Source organism: Hemibagrus wyckioides, linkage group LG07 (genome assembly GCF_019097595.1).
Source record: "Hemibagrus wyckioides isolate EC202008001 linkage group LG07, SWU_Hwy_1.0, whole genome shotgun sequence".
Classification (NCBI taxonomy): domain Eukaryota; kingdom Metazoa; phylum Chordata; class Actinopteri; order Siluriformes; family Bagridae; genus Hemibagrus; species Hemibagrus wyckioides.
Window position 1 is genome coordinate 28,314,901 of NC_080716.1, and position 19,311 is coordinate 28,334,211.

At 41.1% G+C, this 19,311-nt stretch overlaps 2 protein-coding genes across 6 annotated transcripts in view; one reads left to right on the forward strand and one right to left on the reverse strand.

Annotated features, from left to right (window-relative positions):
* The window catches only part of LOC131355817 (dynamin-3-like), a 71,337-nt gene that overhangs the window by 45,384 nt on the left and 6,642 nt on the right, over positions 1-19,311 (forward strand). For 2 of the 5 annotated variants that reach the window (XM_058394330.1, XM_058394331.1), the window contains exons 16-21: positions 5,031-5,140; positions 5,318-5,429; positions 5,664-5,828; positions 6,280-6,518; positions 6,742-6,915; positions 9,214-11,730. In XM_058394330.1, coding sequence (XP_058250313.1) covers positions 5,031-5,140; positions 5,318-5,429; positions 5,664-5,828; positions 6,280-6,518; positions 6,742-6,915; positions 9,214-9,253 — 840 coding nt within the window. In that variant the 3' untranslated portion in view covers positions 9,254-11,730. Of the gene's footprint in view, positions 1-5,030; positions 5,141-5,317; positions 5,430-5,663; positions 5,829-6,279; positions 6,519-6,741; positions 6,916-9,213; positions 11,731-12,744; positions 12,834-13,829; positions 15,133-19,311 lie in introns of those variants that run through there. The other 3 variants (XM_058394327.1, XM_058394328.1, XM_058394329.1) reach the window with 2 other exon arrangements.
* Positions 15,591-18,474, reverse strand: LOC131355826 (E3 ubiquitin/ISG15 ligase TRIM25-like). The gene is made up of 3 exons (XM_058394342.1): positions 17,872-18,474; positions 16,190-16,285; positions 15,591-16,045 (listed from the first exon to the last, which is right to left on the reverse strand). Exons 1-3 carry the CDS (start codon positions 18,460-18,462, stop codon positions 15,791-15,793), a joined length of 942 nt encoding a protein of 313 aa, XP_058250325.1. The 5' UTR covers positions 18,463-18,474; the 3' UTR covers positions 15,591-15,790.

Sequence of the window (19,311 nt, forward strand, 5' to 3'; positions counted from 1 at the left end):
CATTCACACACACACACACAATAAACAATAATACACAAACACACACTAATACTGACACACACACAGATACTGACAGTCATTCAGACACACATTTTGATTTTTTTTTTGTTTTTGTTTTTTTAAAGCACTCTCTGCCAAACTCTTAAGCACATTCTTGGCTGGAAAAGTGACATTTTTGTGTGTGTGTGTCTGTGTGTGTGTGTGAAAACACAAGCAGCCAATCAGCTCTCTTCAAGCAAATCCTACACAGCCCTCTGCATTTCCTTGCTTCTTCCCTTCAGAGCAGTAAAAGTGTCTCTCTTACACTCCTCCTCACACTTAACACTCAGCACGCACTCCTCCTCACACTTAACACTCAGCACACACTCCTCCTCACACTTAACACTCAGCACACACACACACACACACGTAGATAACATGAACCCAACCGTCTAAAACCTGTCTCTGGGTGGATGAGAGGCTGACATGTTTTAGAAACCCCATAGAACCCCAGAAATCTTTGCTCTGAAGCTGGAAGTCTGTCAGCCTGAGCTCACTAGCTTTCATTACTCAGAGAAATGTCAGTATTTAAAGTGTTCCTTCTTTTAGGATTCCTCAGCCAAACCTTCTACATCAGTCTGTTTGAGTCCTTTTCATTTAAGCACTGAAAAATTCTCAGCCATAAGGGTAAAGAAAGAAGAAAATGACAACAATCCAGCATCGAAACCACACCACAACACACACACACACACACACACACACACCTTTCCACACTTTCTATAGGCCAGACAGCAGCAGGAGATTCCCCTGACTGCTAATAACACAGCAACTGGGTCTGAGCTGATGTGCTGTCCATGACTTGTGGGAATCATTACACAGATCCTAAGAAGAATCTTTGGAATCATATCGGAACGGATTCGGAAAGTCCTAGTCTTCCGTGTCGCACTCATCTTCACGTTTAAACATGTATATAAATGGAACCGTGTTTATTTCTACGCTGCAGTAAATAGCTAAGACGCAACAATAACAAGGAACTTTTCTGAAGTCGCTTTGCATCGAAAAAAAAAAAAGATTCCTTACTCTATTGCTTGCGCTTTTGGTAGCAATAAACATTTTTTTCCCCGTGTTTGAGTTGGCTCCAGGATCGGCAAAGCCCGCTGACATTTGTGAAACCGCAGCATTCCGAGACTTTCTTTTTCTTTTTTTTTTTTGAACCTACGATCAACGAAAGACTCGCAAACCAGTACATGTTATCCGGGATTTCCAGCCCGAGAAGCTTGCGTGCTTTTTTCAAATCATATTTAAACCCATTCATCATTTAAGGAATTGTTAGCATGTTAGTTTCTGCTTAAGTGCAATATAGTACGATGTATTGAAATAAAAAAAAGCCAGATTTTTGGCCGGTAACAGAAAGAGAACATTGACGTACAATTCAGAAACAGTGACGAACCCGAACGGACGCAGGAGCTTAGCGATTAGTGATGTGCCTCCTCACCCAGTCTAACCAATGTGCAGACTACTGTACACTCACATATCCATGAACAGGTAGTCTGAACACTGGGCAGACGGAGGAGAGCAATAAAACGCTGCCCTTTCTGTTGGGAGAGATACGACTCCTTCGTCCTCCCTCCTCCTCCTCCTCCTCTTGCTAGGGAGCTTGAAAAATCCTGTAAGTAGTCCGTCATTTTTTTTTTTTTCAGCTGTGTTCTGGCCTCTGAAATGAATAATTTGGTCGGTTTATTCTGCAGCAACAGAATAGTTATTTTTTTTGTCCCGGTCCTAACAGCGTCCCATGTTGCATGAGCTGTATCCAGCCTTGACGTGGCACATTCGTTCAGACGACCGCCGGGAATTCGGGGCGTGCTTTCGTGGAAGAGATATTAGCGAGGGAAAAAAAAAAAGAACGTCCAAGAGGCAGTGAGGGAAGAGGAGAAGAGACCAGAAGAGAGGGAGGGACCCTAGGTTCCATATATGGATCGGATGTTCCGGGGTCCTCCTAAGAATCGGACGTATTTTTGCAGATCCGAGTACAGCGAGTGAATCCCGAAAGCTCGAATCCCTGTGAAGATCTCTGTGAAGGTCCCGAGCTTCGAGGAGTTTCTAACAGCTTCTCTGGTGTCCTTCTGTCCAACCTCAGCACTCGTCCTCTGCCTGCACTCTTTCTCCTCCTCTCTCACGTTCCTCCTGCCGTTAAGTACTACCAGATGTTTAGCCTTAATGCCAGGCTGTCATTTAATCTCCCTGCCTTTCTCTTGCTTGCTCTTCGTTCTCCTCAAGAAAAAACTTGAGGCAGGAAGTGGGGCCCTCTGGAATGGGGGGGGGAATATGTAAAAAATAAATAAAGAGGGTGGAGGAGAATTTCTGAACTGCACAGCGTCATTAATATTTTCATGTGGACCGTTTCAACTCTGGAAAAAAAAAACCCCTTCTCCTATTTGTTGCGCCAAATTCTTTACCTCCATCCTTGTAAGTGCGGTAAAATCAGAAGGCTTAACCTGAGCCTTCAGATACATGGAGGGGAAATAATGGTGTTCTTAAGCCACAGCATGTTTAATGGCTTCCATATGTGCTACTTCTCCTCGTTTGCTCTCGCGCCTTTTATCTCCGTGCCATAGCTCACCCTTTGTTTTCTCTTGATTTCATTTCATACCACTCTGTCTCGGTGTAGACTAAACGGGGCAAAAGTATGTGCACCCCTGGCACGTGTATATACTGGTCTCACCAAGTTGGAAGCACATGAGTGAGGTCAGACTGGATGTCTGACCTCACTAACACTCCTGAAGCTGAATGGCTGTAATCCATAATCTAATGGAAAGTGTTTCCAGAAGTTATTATAACAGCAAAAAGGAGAATGTTCTGTGATCTGTGATTTTTTTTACTCAAATCATATCGAAGTGATTGACTGAAATATAAATTTGATAAAAGGTTAAAAGCCGGCAGACTGAACTAATCAATCAATCAAATCAATCAATCAATCATGTTTACTTCTACAAAATGTCTCACAGGCCCTAGTTCCAGAATGTTATATTTCTAAACAGGACCTACTCATGGATTTTTGTAGCAGATCCTCCATCATTACCTCCATCACAATCCCTCTAAAGTGCAATTGTGGCTCAATGGTTAAGGCTCTGGGTTACAAATCAGGTGGTCAGGTTTTCAAGCCCCGGTACCACCAAGTTGGGCCTTAGAGCAAGGCCTTTATCCCTCTCTGCTCCAGGGTGCTGTATCATAGCTGACCCTGTGCTCTGACCCCAACTTTCTAACCAGCTGGTGTGAAAAGAATTTCACTGTGTTTTAATGTACTTCAATCGTACACATTTATCTCAGTTATTTAGTTGGTGCTCATATACAGAAAGGAAGATTCAGAGAGTTTCAGAGATTTTTGTGGAAGTTCATTGGTTAAGACTGACAGACTGAAAGATTGTGAGTTCAGATCTTGACACTATTGGGCCCTTGAGCAAGGCCCCTAACCTTCAACTGCTCAACTGTATAACTGAGATAAATGTAAGCTGCTCTGGATATGGACGTCTGCGTAAAATGGCGTAAAAGTAAAAACGGGATATTTAAGGGCGATTGAGGTCTTTTCATATTTAAAACATATATCTCATTTCAGAATCTGTGAAACTTCGCTATGAGCCAAAACGTAACCGTTTTCATGTGATGCATCTTATAAATATATCTATAAAATCTAAGCATTAAAAGGTAAATGCCATCACAATTCGGCCTCATAAACTGCATTCCCAGGTAATTTTATACATCTGGACCTCACATGGACACGATCTTGTGCTGATTGCATTAGCTTCTGTTGCAACAGACTGACACTGATATGCAGCAACATTTGTTGAATTATAGTCACGTCTGAAGCAAAGTCGGCCTTTAATTCTTAAAAAGCAACCTCCTGGTGTTTTTATTTTCAGACTAGAGACGTTAAAGGAATATCAGAGCAATGCAATGAAGGTGTTTCTATTAGACTTCCTCATATCTCATCATTTGTTATGCCGTTTCACGATATTTCCGTCCCAGTGTTTTTTTCCGACACAGAAGTTTTATCCAGAGCGATCGTGCCCTTCAGATTTTCCTTCCAGACTGATACTGTAGGAGAAACACCCGGTAGTCATTAGCAGACAGAACAATTGATTAAAAGAGTGAAATCAGGTGTGACTCCTGATTGGCTGGAATGCAAACCTGCAGCTACACAGAGTCTTGGGATAAAATCAGAGACATCTGTTAGAGACATTTTAATATAGATCAGGAAATCGTAAATTTTTTGTGGAAAGTCCCTTTCTGAGAAAAAAAAAGTACAAGTCACAGATTCCCCACAGTTCTTTTTAAAAAAGATAGATAAATATTTTATATATAAAATACAATTTTATATAAGATAAAGATTGTGTGGAAGATTGTGTCAATGGTAGAGGCAATAGTCTGAAGGGGAAAGTATGGTTATTTTCACTTCACACCAAGTTTACCTGAGTAACTTTTGACTTATGATGTCATAAGCCACAAATAGTAGCTAGAAATCTGGGTCTCTGGTTGGTAAAAAAGTAGTGGTTACACCAAACTTTTACATCATTGTGTTTTTACTGCTGCATGGCAAAAAAGTAGTGGACTCATCCCCTGACATACAAGGTGATAGATCCATGTGTTTTTCTCTGTTGTTAGCAATGCCATCACCTCTGAAATGGCTTATGTCTGGGCCAGGCTAAAGGATAATTGGGCCAGATTGAGGCCAATTTCTAATAATTACTCAAGGTGTCCTGATTTTACACTGGTCTTCTTCCTGTAGTGTGTACTTGTGAAACCTCTATACCCTGTGCATTAAATGTTGAATGATGACTCGGCATCCTGTAATCATGGAGAGGACATGCAAAAGTCAAGAAAAACATTTCTGATATCATGGCTGAATGACAGAACTGTCACTCACTACGTCACATTATTTCACGGGGATATTTCAGGTTCTGGGAAGAATTAAGTCGAACCTGTCTAGGGTTTGTGATTCTTTTCAAAGCATGTGACTGTCACTGTTGCTGAGGTTCCTGGTTTTTGTTCTGCAGGAGAAAGAGAAGAAGTACATGCTGCCCCTGGACAACCTGAAGGTCAGGGATGTGGAAAAAGGCTTCATGTCCAGCAAGCACATGTTCGCCATCTTCAATACAGAGCAACGGTAAGCCTACAGTACAGTATTCTGGTTTCTAATGACATCTAGGGTAGGATTTTTTTTTTTATTAGGAAAAAAGTAATTGACTTGATGCCTTTTGTAGGTATTTATCATTAAACTCATTTGTATGTGCTTTTTCAGGTTTTGGGTCAAGTTAACTGTTGACCAATCTCTGCTTTTCAGAAACGTCTTCAAGGACAATCGCTTCCTAGAGCTGGCTTGCAACACACAGGAAGAGGTGGACAGCTGGAGAGCGTCCCTGCTCCGCGCTGGTGTTTACCCCGAGAAATCTTCGGTCAGTGACCGCTAGTGATGCACAGGTCTAGACGCAACAAAGCTCATGCAGCTCCTTAATCTTCCACAGCCGACAAGATAACATCATCAAATGCAATACTGCACGATGTACTGGTGCTGTGCAGGGATGTAAATTCCTGAGGAGAGTTCTTGGCAAGGTTCCAGTTAACCTCCTTTCGTAAAAGCACTCCATTCTTTTTTTTTGTTTTACACGTCTCTTTCTTCTATTTAACAGGTGGAGAGTGAGAGCTCTGGTGCTGCAGAGAACTTCTCCATGGATCCACAGCTGGAGAGGAAGGTGGAGACCATCCGGAACTTGGTGGACTCCTACATGGCCATCGTCAACAAGTGCATCCGGGACCTCATGCCCAAGACCATCATGCACCTTATGATCAATAACGTGAGCGCCTTTCGTTTAAAGTGTAAAGGAGTTTCTTGTGCTGTAATGTTTAAAGTAGACTCTGGCTGCATTATGGAATAATAAGCAGAGATTTGAGAGACATAAATAAAATTTTCAATCATGTATGGAGGTGAGTTTGAAAATACCAGTACACTGGTGTTCAGAATCGACTTTCATTCATAAACAAATGAGTGATGTTCAGGCTGCGAGTCTGATAGTGCCTACTTTCATATTATCCAATACTATGGAGTGAGAAAGGACAAAGACATTCAACGCTCAACATGAACAGCACAAAAACAGGAGGAAATTCTGTTTTAATCCTAGTTTCTATAGTATATAAGTGGTGCCTGGGCTGGAAAAAATGTAACCAGATGCTTGATATTAAGAAACTAATCCAACACTTTGAGAGATCCTTCTGAAAGAATACTTTCAGCATCCTTCTTTTCGGCAGGTGAAAGACTTCATCAACGCAGAGCTGCTGGCTCAGCTGTACTCGGCTGGGGACCAGAACACGCTGATGGACGAGTCTCAGGAGCAGGTGCAGCGCAGGGAAGAGGTGTTGCGGACCCACCACGCGCTGAAGGAGGCATTAGCCATCATCGGAGACATCTCCACCAGCACCATCACCACCCCTCTGCCTCCTCCTGTGGACAGCTCCTGGCTTCAGGCTGGTCCTGGGGGCTCCCGCAGGTGACCTCACTGCTCCACCATATAGTGCTTAGGTTTTACCAAAGTTAGGTGTTTTATGGGGTTAACCGTCCCACAAGCCCGATTTTTATATTTTTCTCAATAAACAGGTATTGACTTCAGCCTTACTTCATCTATGATAGAAACTTAAGCTGCTTCTTCGCTTCCGTCACATGCTGTCCACATTCAGGATGAACGCTCACTACTGGTGCTTCTGCCCCTTCAGGTCTCCTCCTCCAAGCCCCACTGCCCCACGCAGAATGTCGGCAGGTCAGAGACCAGCAGGCCGGGGGGCTCCTCCTCCTCCCTCACGCCCAGGGCCTCTTGGGCCTTTTAACAACAGCGGTGATAGTCCACAGGTTCCCAACCGCCCAAACCGTGCTCCTCCCAGCATTCCCAGGTGAGATCAGATGTAGCTTCATATCTGCAGCACATTTCCACTGAAAGAAGGATTAGGATATCATCTGATTGCTATATCAGCCTTGTATTTTCTATATGTAATCAATCAGCCATGACGTGTTTGTTACCGAAACGGATCTGGTAACAATAGCCAAAAGCGGTCTCAAATAAACCTGATAATGTGGTTTCTGACTCCGAATGACAGCATGTGCTCTGTAAAAAACTGACGCAAGAGGTGTGGAGCAAAGCCTGAAGGAGTGAGGGTGATTTGTAGAACAGAATCATTTAGCTTAAACCAGATGACGTCTTACTTCACTACAGAAAAAATGAAATGTCGTGGCTGACTGCTTACATTTTTTTGTGAAAATGTATTAGGTCACTAGAAAATGCAAGGTCGTAAGAGTATTTTTTTATTTGTACTCTACGTTAGATTTCTTCAATGTTTCTTCTAAGCTGATGTTATGGCCGTAACCCGATTTTTTCAATTAATTGTCAACATTCAGAGGTGAACTGAGACGTAGTAAGTATTGAAGATTTAGCAGAGTGAATCAGTATGATGACTGAACAGAGTGAGCAGTGGAACTTAAACTGCGATGAAGCTGAAACATGGCATTGGGGGAAAATTATAAATCCAGGGGTTTCACGTTTCAACAAAACAAAACAATGAAATGACAAGTTTTGACGGCAGGCTTAGTTTTTTAATGTTTAGCTGCATGTTTAGGAGTTTGCTTGATTTTGCATTCATTTCTGAGATCAAAATCTGGAGGGATGGAATAGGACCCAAAACACAATGGCGCCCTCTTGTGGCATTGTAGTTTTTTCTCCCCCACAAATTTAATTAAGATTTTCATGAATCTGTCACTTGTTCATATTAGCTGTTATATATATATATATATATATATATTAACACTTAAGATATTACACTACCAGGGTAGAAAAAGGAAAAAAAAGGTAGAATGACAAACGTATACAGTTTTGTAGTGGAATGTTGGAGGAAGAGGAAACGTTTAGAAAAATCGTCTTGAATCCCAGAGGCCATGTTGATAAATGATAAAAGAATTAGAAAGGTTGTTTTGAGACATTGGAAACTGTGTGAATCACAGTAAAGACAACAGACCATACCTTCTGAAACTATCAGAACAGCAAGGTCCATTCATTTCTTTTGTGCTGTACAACAAAGACATTTGGGTTTGAGTTCAAAAGACAAGAGAGCTCAGATATGATTTCCTGGTATTTATATCTAGGTGAGTTAAACAACAAACATACAACCATTAATATCTGAGCAGACTATTTTTAGCTGAGCAAAAGTATAGGAGCAGATAAGAGATTAAGTAAAAAAAAACCAAACAAACAAACAAAAAAAAACTTAATATTTGGTTGCATATCTTCATACATATAAATATCAGGAAATTAATTTTGAAATTCTAAACCTTCACCTTTCATTTGGCTTTTGGCCTCAAACCCAAATGTCTTCAGTCTACAGCAAAAAGAACTGAAGTGGCCTTGCTTATCCAATAGTTTTGGAGGGGACTCTTCATTTAAAGAGCTAATTGTTACCTAATTTTTTCCCCAGTATTTCAGAGACTGCTCACATTTTTATTTGCATTTTCTCTGCATTGTTCTTTTCTATTCTTCCAAAAACACTGGTTAGGAAAATTATAAAAACATGTATTGCAGTGTTGGATTATTATTATTATTATTATTAGTAGTAGTAGTAGTAGTGGAAGTAGCAGCAGCAGCACCAGTCTGCCCCCTAGTGGTATGCATTTGCATTGCATATTTGCTCTGGCGATCTCTCAATAAGTCACGTGAAGCTGCTCTGACTCAACAAGCTGCTTAATTCGGATAAGACTTTCAAATCTTCCCTAATCTCCCTTTTAGAGAAAACAGATCATATCTGTGATCTACTCCAGGATAAACCTAGTGCCTTATAGCTCTGCTTTCATCACATTAGTTTAGTAGGAAAGGCTTAAAAATACATAACTAACAAATTAAATGTCAGCAGAAACAAATATAAATATATAAATAAAACACTGAGCATGAGATGCATTTTGCTGTGTTTCAGGTTGCAGTACTTAAAGCCTTGATATTTGTCCTATTTAAAAAAAATAACCATCTGTGTTTTGTGGTGTTTTACTAATGAACTCACTTACCTACAGTAGGTAGAATCTTTTCTGCTTCAGCTGACTACTTTCCAGCCTTCACTCACTAATTCTCTCCTCTTTTTTCTCTCTTTCCCCCCATCTATCACTTCCTTAATATTCTCTACCCTCATCCATCCTCCTTGTTTACCTTCCAGCCGCCGACCCCCACCTTCCCCTACCAGACAGGTCCCGTAAGCTGCCCAGCGGGATCCCTTCCTCCTGGACCAAGCACTCACACGCTCCTCAAGCTCTTACATCTCACAACCTTCTGATCCCCGAGCTTCAGCTCCCGCATGTCCCAGTCTTTATCTTCACTGCTTCCAGATCATTCCTAGACTCCTATCATTCCTATGTGTGTACATAACCCCTGCAGTGCTAGTGTCCATGTTTAGCCATGCTTGTTTCGTGCCGTGTCTCTGTGCCTGCGATCTGGATCGGCCAAGCGGGACTCGGTGCGAGTCCTACCCACAATCCCTCTAATACACACATGCTTTTTAGCTTCATTTCTCTCTGTCTGTGCAGTCTGTAGTGACCGTGCCGCGCTCGCTGATCTCGGATCAGAGCAGGGAGGCTCCTCGTAGTGCATGTTTCGTTTTTAAGAGTATATTTTTATGCGTGTGTGTGTGTGCGTGCTCAGGTGTGTGCAGGTCGTGCTACCTTGCTACGTGAATAATATTTTTAGTGAGAGTGTGAATGCGTGTGTGTGTGTGCTTACATCACAGTCTCCCCTGAAAGAAACACCAATGTGTAAAATAGTGTGTGTGTGTGTGTGTGTGTGTGTGTGTATCTGAGTTGGAGTTAAGAGCCGTCTGGTGAAAACACAGTCCAAGACCAAATGTTTTGAATTCGACTAAATAAAAGAAATAAAATGGCCAGCAAGCTCTAGGTCTGATGATAATCTTCTTGTGGTGTTATGAAATTAAGACCAAGTTAAAGTCTACAAGTTCTGCACTAATGCCTTTTTTCAAAAAGAAATTGGCCAGATATGTTAATAAAAGGTGTAGCTTGATGTAATTATCAATCTTATTAATTGTTAAGGATTGCACATGGACACAAATGGGTGACAAGTAAAAGGAAAAACCTGAACAAACGAGTGAAGAATCATGACGAGTGCATAGACACTCAGTGGTTAAGTATCATGGTACAGTTATATTCCTGCCATGCTCTGAGGTATGTATAAAAATGCTAAGGATCAAGAGGAAGGTTAAATTATTAAGAAACATCTATGTGAAGGCAGAGAGTCAGGATGTAGGGACCAATCCACAGGATACAAGGGCTCAATGAATGGTTAATGAGGAAGAAAACTGTTGTGACCTTTATAGTAGCCACATCATCGACCAAAATGAACACCTGTCAGAGAGTGTTCAAGAGGGTTCTTTACAACCATCATCAAAAACATGGAAGTATCTTTTGGAGTTCGTTCATCCGGACTTGGAAGACCCAAAGCCATGTTGCATTGAAGCTGTTCTATTCTGGTTTTTCCTTTTTATTCGCCTTCCATATGTTTATGTTGGATGTTTGTCAAGCAGTGAGATCAAAATCCAGACCAAAATTTGGAGTATAGAGGCCAAGATCCAGGCCAAGACTCTAGAGTAATGATACCAAAGATCTAAATATCAAGACTATAAGTAAGTCAGACCAATCCAGACCGAGATTCTGGAGTAATGAAATCTGTATCAAGACCAAGATTCAGAATAATGAAACAGAGAATCCAGATGGACAATTGAAGTAAGTAAGAAGACCAAGATCTAGACCAGCACTCTAAGTAGAGACAGAAATCCAGAGCAGTACTGCGGATACAAATCAGACTCTGAGATCTGGATGAAGATTTGGTGTAGTTAGACCAGATGAAAATTCTGAGTAATTAGAAAGAGATTCAGGTTATGAAACACAAATCTGTTCGAGACCAAATTTCTTGAGTCGAGTATCCAGACCGAGATCCTGACTGAAATTCTGAGCAAATTCTGATCAGACCTAGATTTTGTTTGTCAGCTGAAGACTGTGAGATCTCAACTCTAGCTCTGGTGTGTGGTATGTGTTCTGCACGTTGATTCATGGTGTGCATGTTGTGTTTTGATGGTGCGTTGGTTTTGGCAGCGTGTTTGTTCATGTGTTCTTGCCGTCAGTGATCGGCACTGATGTACTGCTGATGTTGAAACGAAGCCCTTACCTCATCTAGTCGTTATTCTGTCCATGTGCCTGTGTCGTATAAGCAGCCCTGTCTACAAGCGGGCTGATTTAGCAAATCCTGGGACATACCTAACCTTCCAACTGAACACACAACACACACTGAACATGACCACAGCTTAATAAAATACACTATCCTCTCAGCTATACAGTAACTGTGCAACGTGGAGATGTGTGTTTGTTAATTAAAAGTTTAAAAAGTAATAATAGTGATTTATTATTATTATTTTTTTTTTTAATTATTATTAGATGCTGGATAGGTAATTAATTCCGACCAGACTGCCATAAAGTCTTCAGGATGGATGTACAGGAAGTGAATGTTATTTCTGTTCTACTCTGACGTTCTTTAACAAAGATGTTTGAATGTTGTCGGTGAAAGTCTTAACATCGTGTCGAAAAGGTATCCACCTGTTTTTCAGCATCCTGTCTGTTCAAAAAAATCTGCGTGGCGTCGCGCCCCTAGAATTTACATTATGTAAAGTTAAGAAAGAAAAAAAACAAACAAAAAAAATAAAAAGGGTTCAATAAAACGTGTACTAGAATTGAAATTAGATTTGTACCCGTTTCAGTGGGCAGTTGATGTGTTGTTTCTGTGGGTCTCTGTCCATTTTAGTGTACTGCCAAGTCAAGCGGGTGGTTTTTGTTTGTACTTGGGATACGTTTCGTTCTTATCGTCTATTACTGTATCTCAGAATCCTGATTCATACTACTATAATGGCATGAATAAGTCTGTATTGCCAAAGCTAGTCATAGAATCAATCTATATCTAATTATGCAACAGAACGTTACAGTGTTACATACACATACATTATATATATAAATATATATATATACACATACACACATATATATATATAAAGAAATAATATTGTTCACTGGAGGAAATCAAGACACTTGCCTCCGTTTTGTAAATGTGGTTCTTTTGAGGGATATGTAAACTGTATTAGTGATTATATTCCTTATGTAATTCAATAAAACGTGTTGGAGACCGTTATTGGTGTGTTTTCTTTATAAGAAGAGACTTTTTTTTTTAAGTTGCAGGGAGAATAAGGCCTTCATAAGGCTACACGGCCGACCCACCTCTGTATTATCCTACGATCACGTTAGCAAGTGAAAAAAGAATTCAACAGATTTGATAATTAAGTAGACTGCTCAAAAAAAATGAAAGGAACACTTTGAATACACATCAGATCTCAATGGGGAAATATAACATGCTGGATATCTATACTGAAATGGACTGGGTAATGTGTTAGGAATGAAAGGACGCCACATCGTTTGATGGAAATGAAAATGATCAGCCTACAGAGGGCTGAATTCAAAGACACCCCAAAATTTAAAGTGAAAAAATGATGCAGCATGCTAGTCCATTTTTCTGATATTTCAGTGCAGCAACCCAAAATAGTACTCAGTAGTGTGTATGGCTCCCATGTGATTGTACGCATGCCTGACAAAATCGGGGCATGCTCCTAATGAGACGACGGATGGGTATTTCCTTCCAGATCTGGACCAGGGCATCACCGAGCTCCTAGATGGTCTGAGGTACAACCTGGCAGCATCAGACAGACCGAAACATAATAGAGGTGTTCAGGTGAGCATTACCATTCAGTGGTACCAACTCCTTCATCCTCTAGCAACTGCCTGCATACTCTCACCATTTGAGGCCAAAGAGGTCCAACTGATAAAGTGATGGCAGGTGCTCAGGCAACACCTTGAATCAAGTGCAGAGTTTTTTTGTATTTACATTTATGGCATTTAGCAGAAATCCTTATCTATAGTGACCAACAAGTGCTGTAAAGTCTATTAATTAATACATCCATACTAGTTCTTTATCTCACATACTTTTTTTAGTGCTAGTTGAAGCATTTCAGGAAGAGGTAGACTATATTGCCAAAAGTTTTGGGACACCCCTCCAAATCAGTGAATTCAGGTGTTGTTTTTCAGCGGTTGGGCTCGGCCCCTTAGTTCCAGTGAAAGGAACTCTTAATGCTTCAGCTTCATACCAAGACATTTTGGACAATTTCATGCTTTAACTTTTTTGGAACAGTTTGGGGATGACCCCTTCCTGTTCCAACATGACTGCACACCAGTGACCAAAGCAAGGTCCATAAAGACATGGATGAATGAGTTTGGTGTAGAGGAACTTCAGAGTCCTGACCTCAACCCAACAGAACACCTTTGGGATGAATTAGAGCGGAGACTGTGAGACAGACCTTCTCGTCCAACATCAGTGCCTGACCTCACAAATGCACTTCTAGAGGAATGGTCAAAAATTCCCATAAACACACTCCTAAACCTTGTGGAAAGCCTTCCCAGAAGAGTTGAAGCTGTTATAGCTGCAAAGGGGCAGGACAACTCCATATTACATTCATGTGCATGTAAAAGCAGACGTCCCAAAACTTTTGGCAATATAGTGTAGGTCTTCAGGTTCCAGGGCAGAGAAGTGTCATGATGTTTACCTTGCTTGTACCATGAGAGATGGTGGAACCAGACAAGCAGATGATGCTGGAGGATCAGAGGGAAGGAGAGTGGTGCAGTGATGTGGTGTGTTAACTGTCTGCTGAAAAATTCACTTCACAATTTACAGGAATTAAAGAACCTGCTGCTGAAGTCTTCATGCCAGGTACCTCCAGAACACCATCAGATGTCTTATGGAGCTCATGTCTCAACAGTTCACAGCTGTTTCGATGGCACAAGAGGAGGTGGATTTAATTTTATGGCTGATTGGTGTATATACACATCAGGTTAAATAAAGCACAAATTTTCATTATATTCATCTTACAGGGTTTTAGCTTCCAAACATATCTATTTTAGACGGCATAGCTTTAGAGTTGAACTGGAATTGATTGTGAACCCTGGATACAAAGGCTGAGTGAAAGTGCACTTGATTGTGTGGAGGAGCTTCATCGTGTCAGAGATGATGAAGATTTCTGCAAATCAGAAATCTTTTTCCCTCAAAAAGACAGAAAACATTGGTTTTTATCATTTTTTTGTTCTTGGGCTAATTGAAAAACTTTCTCTGCTCTAGGAGAGGGAATTTTGATGAAACCTGGCAACTCTCTCCCCATGCTTTTATAACCACCTTTTTTTTTTTTTTTTAATCACAACATTAATGTAAAAACATCAGACTCACTAGCTTTTTTTGGTTGATCTGAATGGATCCCTTAATGAAGCTGATCAGCCTTTAACAAAAGTATTCCTAGTTGGAAGAACCCTGTGTGTGTGCGCGCGCACTTAAGGAAGACTTGCATTTTAAAAACTCTTCTCTGCTTTTAGGAGGAATAACTCGAAACTTTCTTCACTAGATACACACAGTTACAGGCACACAGTTAATCACAAACAGGCCACTGAACAGAGCCAGTGAGTGCCTGTAAAGCTATAGCTTACCTTGACTCGACATCTTCTCAGTCTCCTCTTTGCAGTGGTTCTCTAGCTCCTTTCTCATTTGAGACAGATTTTATTACATCTTCAAATGTGTGGAGAGGAAACACTCTGATGGTATCTGCATGTCTAAGAGGAGCTGAGACAGACAGGAAGTTCTACACAGAGACAGAATCAAAGAGAAATCCAAGATTTTCCTTTCCTTGCATGTCAAGTACACATTCAAATACAAATGTTTGTAGTTTTCTAATAAAGTGTGCGTCAATTGATTCTAGGGCCAAAAGAGCACAAAGGTGTCAATTTCCCTAGTTATGGAGAGTTGACAGACTTGCCAGCATCAAGAACTTTGTGGCTTTTGATGTATAGGGTCTTAAGGCAGCTTTGTCCACCCCTACTACCCCGTACCCTGTGCCTCGTCCACACTTCTGCCAACTCCAAATCATGGTGCACTCTTCATTTCATTCCTATCTGGATCTCTATGTCTGCTATCAAGACCTTGGAGTCCCTGCACTGCATCACATCTCATACACAAGATACCATGAACATTGTGGTGATTCAACTGAAGAAAAGCTGCATCTCCAGGCCCTGGATGGTCAATTTGTTGCCAAAGATAGACACCTTTGTGGCAGTACAATCAACCATGCAGGCTGTAACGGGAAGATGCTGCACTCCAGGCTTGGTCAGGGCTTGAGCTGCCCTGATGAAAGAGGATTGTACACCCTCTAATGTCTTTGCTTTGATGTAGAGCAATGACTCTTAGATTAACAGTGGTGTGGTAAAGGATGATGCGGTAAAAATTCATAAGAACATGATGTAAAGTCTTAATGGTTATTAACCCAAACATCCATGCTGGCAAGGTCTAACCACAGCACAAGCAGATCTCATTTCTCTCCCCTGCTTCTTGACCAGCTGCATTCAGGAGGAGAAATTTTCAAACAACCACACAATGAGAGTAAATGATGCTATCTTGTCTTTGTAGGTCATTTTCTAGGTCATAGCTTAAAGCACATCATCATGAAATATTAACTTGTCATATTTTTTAAAGTCATACTGTTCATATGTAGTTGCACACACAATATAAACAAGCTTCTTCATTTGAATGGGCTTGTATAATTTGTTTAAAAAATTAGATGCACATTTTGGCCAGTGAGCATGTACCCTAAGTGATTACGGTCTTAGTGACTCTACCTGGAGAAAATAAATGGGATCCTCGACGTGTGAAAACTCCTCCATCTCAGCATTCCTTCTCTTCAGCGCCGCAATCTCCTGCTCCAGTTGCTTCATGATTTCTTCAGCTCGACTCACTGCAGCTTTCTCCTGAGCTCTGATCAGTGCTGTGACCTCAGAACATCTTCTCTCAAGTGTTTTGATTATATCAGTAAAGATCTTCTCACTTTCCTGCACTGCTGTTTGAGCAGAGAGCTGTTAGGAGACCAGAAGAGAGAAAATGTTTCTTACTCATTTTCCTGGAAGCCTAGAAATGTGACTGATTAGGTTTCTGTATGAAGAGTCTGACTGATAATGAAACAGCTCTACCAGCATCTAGATGATGTTCCTGAAACTCACCTTGTGAGACTCCACAGCTTTTGTTAGCTCCTGAAGCTCCTTCTCTCTTTGCTGGATTCTCTGTTGGTATTTTCCCTGCACCTCCAGCAGCAGCTTCTGTGCAGCAACAAGGCAAATATTTCAGCAGTGTACAGACTACAGGTATTTTCAATCTGAATTATTAGCTGTAAATAAACTCATATTTTGAAATAGAATAAACTGAAACATGTATTATGAAAAACAGCACTATTTATTGTTGTCAAATGTGATCTCGCAGACACCAGGTGTGGTGTCCATTTGTTCCAATGCTGGAGAAAACGGAGGAGCCTTGTTTCGAATATGCTTGCACTCTCACCTCCTTCATAGGTCCTTAAAATAATTTATTTGTTGGTTTTTAGAAATAAAGATGAATGAAAAGTTGTTGCAAATTAACCATAAAAACAAACTTAACAAAACCTGCTGTTTACATCCAATAGAAGGCGAATGTTTCCTATTGGTCCCTAACTGAACTGACCTAACCATAGAAGCCTTTACCTCCTGACCTCACACCAAACACGGTCAACATTGGGCATATGAAAAGATAAAAAGAATAACAAAACATTAGAAATGACTAAAACACCATGTTTTCTAACAATTTGGTTACTATCACTATCCCTGCAGTCAATCAGTGCTTTTCTAATACTGTCATCTGCAGCCTAGAGCAGAATTTGGCTTGCTGTGGTCATCTTGAAATAAGCATGGACACCATTATGAAAAATACCAGGTGAGGTTGCTCTATCTGAAATACACTATAGTGCCAAAAGTTTTGGGACACCACTCCAAATTATTGAACTCGGATGTTTTTCAGCAGTTGGGCTCAGCCCATTAGTTCCAGTGAAAGGAACTCTTAATGCTTTAGCTTCATACCAAGACATTTTGGCCAATTTCATGCTCTGAACTTCGTAGGAACAGTTTGGGGATGACCACTTCCTGTTCCAACATGACTGCACACCAGTTCACAAAGCAAGGTCCATAATAACATGAAAGAGCAAGGTTGGTGTGGAGGAACTTGCCTGTCCTGACCTTAACCCCATAGAACACCTTTGGGATGAATTAGAGAGGAGACTGTGAGCCAGGTCAAAACTGGGACGTCTGCTTTTACATGCACATGAATGTAATATGGAGTTGTCCCACCCCTTTGCAACTATAACAGCTTCAACTCTTCTGGGAAAGCTTTCCTCAAGGTTTAGGAGTGTGTTTATGAGAATTTTTTGTTCATTACTCTAGAAGCACATTTGTGAGGTCAGGCACTGATGCTTGATGACAAGGTCTGGCTCACCGTCTCCACTCTAATTCATCCCAAAGTGTTCTGTTGGGTTGAGGTCAGGACTCTGAAGTTCCACCACACCAAACTCGCTCATCCATGTCTTTATGGACCTTGCTTTGGTCACTGGTGCGCAGTCATGTTGGAACAGGAAGGGGTCATCTCCAAACTGTTCCCACAAAGTTGGGAGCATGAAATTGTCCAACATGTCTCGAAACCCATAGGTAGCCTGCACCCAAGTTCGAACTTGGAACCTGAACATGTGAGGCAACAACGCTATCTACTACTTGCCACACTTTCACAGTGAACAAATTCTATTAAAATGAAATGCTTTTAAATATTTACTGACCTCACCACTGATGCTGATTAGCTGTAGAAATAAGCTGTGAGATATTGTTACCTGTTTCTCAGCTCGTTCTGCTGCAGCTGATACTGTATCATGTCCTTTATGTTTATTTATCATACACAACATGCAGATACACTGCTGGTCAGTGCGACAGTAAACCTCCAGCAGTTTGTCATGCTGAGAGCAGATCTGCTCCTGGAGTCGTCTGGAGGCTTCCACCAGCTTGTGCTTCTTAAAGGCTGGAGATTTATAGTGAGGCTGGAGATGAGTTTCACAGAAAGAGGCCAGACACACCAGGCAGGACTTGATGGCTTTGGATTTATTCTCAGTACAAAAATCACACTCCACATCTTCAGGTCCAGCTGTAGACTGAGCAGGACGTTTAACTTGGAGTCCTGTCTTCTTCAGTGTCTCCACTACTTCAGCCAGCATGGTGTTTTTACTCACAGCAGGTCTTGGAGTGAAGGTTTGTCTACACTGAGGACAGCTATAGACTCCCTGCTGATCCTCCTGATCCCAGCAGCCATTAATGCAGACCATACAGAAACTGTGTCCACAGAGAAGAGTTACTGGATCCTTGAGTAGATCCAGACAGATTGAACAGCTGAAATGATCCAGAGAAAGGGGAATATTCGCTTGTGCCATTTTACTGAAAAGCAAACACTCCAGTCAGTAACAGCAGCTCACACTTCCTGGTTCAGTTTGTAAAAGCCGTGTGGAAGACAGGTGTGTGTAAAGAAAAGGAAAAAGGCATGAAAAGATCTGCACGTGGTAAATCATCGGACTAATCAGGGACAGATTAGCTTTCATTTCCGGGAAAGGTGCCAGATATGTATTAGAGAAGCGGCTTTATCTACATTTTAGAATAAACAAATAATCAATAAACTCAGCCTTGTTTCAAAACTTTCATTTTAACCTCTCAAATCCTGTATTAGACAACAATATAACAATAAGTAGCTGAACATACACACGGTTTTCGTAATCAGTGCTTTAATTCGTGGATGAAAATAACATTTTGAAAAACATTCTTAAAGAAAATGTGGTCTCCTATATTCATTTATTTAGTAGAGACAGAAAAACCTCAAACCTACAAACCAAACCGCTTACAAAACACAAAATCCAAAATGAACTTTGATCAAATACACACCGACACAGTGGGATTATTCACAGATCTGGCAACCCAGAGAAACAGGGAAGGAAAGTAAGAGCGCTTGATTTAAATGCAATCAGTCTATTGCTTACTTGAGGCTGAGCTCTGATTGGCTTGTTTTCCAGCGTGCTGCGACCCGGACCCGCCCACTTTTGTTGTTAGCGAATCAATATTGTTTTTATATTACTCGGCCTCATGTGATTGGACCATTCACAACGAGTGCCATTACCGCTCAGCAGATGGTCAGTTAACGGGCAGGTACTGATTAATGTGAAAACAAGCGAAATATCTCGGGGTGAAAGAAAAGTCGGTTCTGTCTTTATAAAAATACTCTTTCACAAAGA

What these genes read in the sequence shown, in the direction of transcription:
- LOC131355826 (XM_058394342.1), bottom strand. Translation starts at nt 18,462, where the DNA reads ATGGCACAAGCGAATATTCCCCTTTCTCTGGATCATTTCAGCTGTTCA. An exon ending in CAGAACGAGCTGAGAAACAG is followed by an intron (nt 16,286 to 17,871) that starts GTAACAATATCT and finishes GTTGCTGCACAG; the next exon opens with AAGCTGCTGCTGGAGGTGCA. An exon ending in AAGCTGTGGAGTCTCACAAG is followed by an intron (nt 16,046 to 16,189) that starts GTGAGTTTCAGG and finishes GTCTCCTAACAG; the next exon opens with CTCTCTGCTCAAACAGCAGT.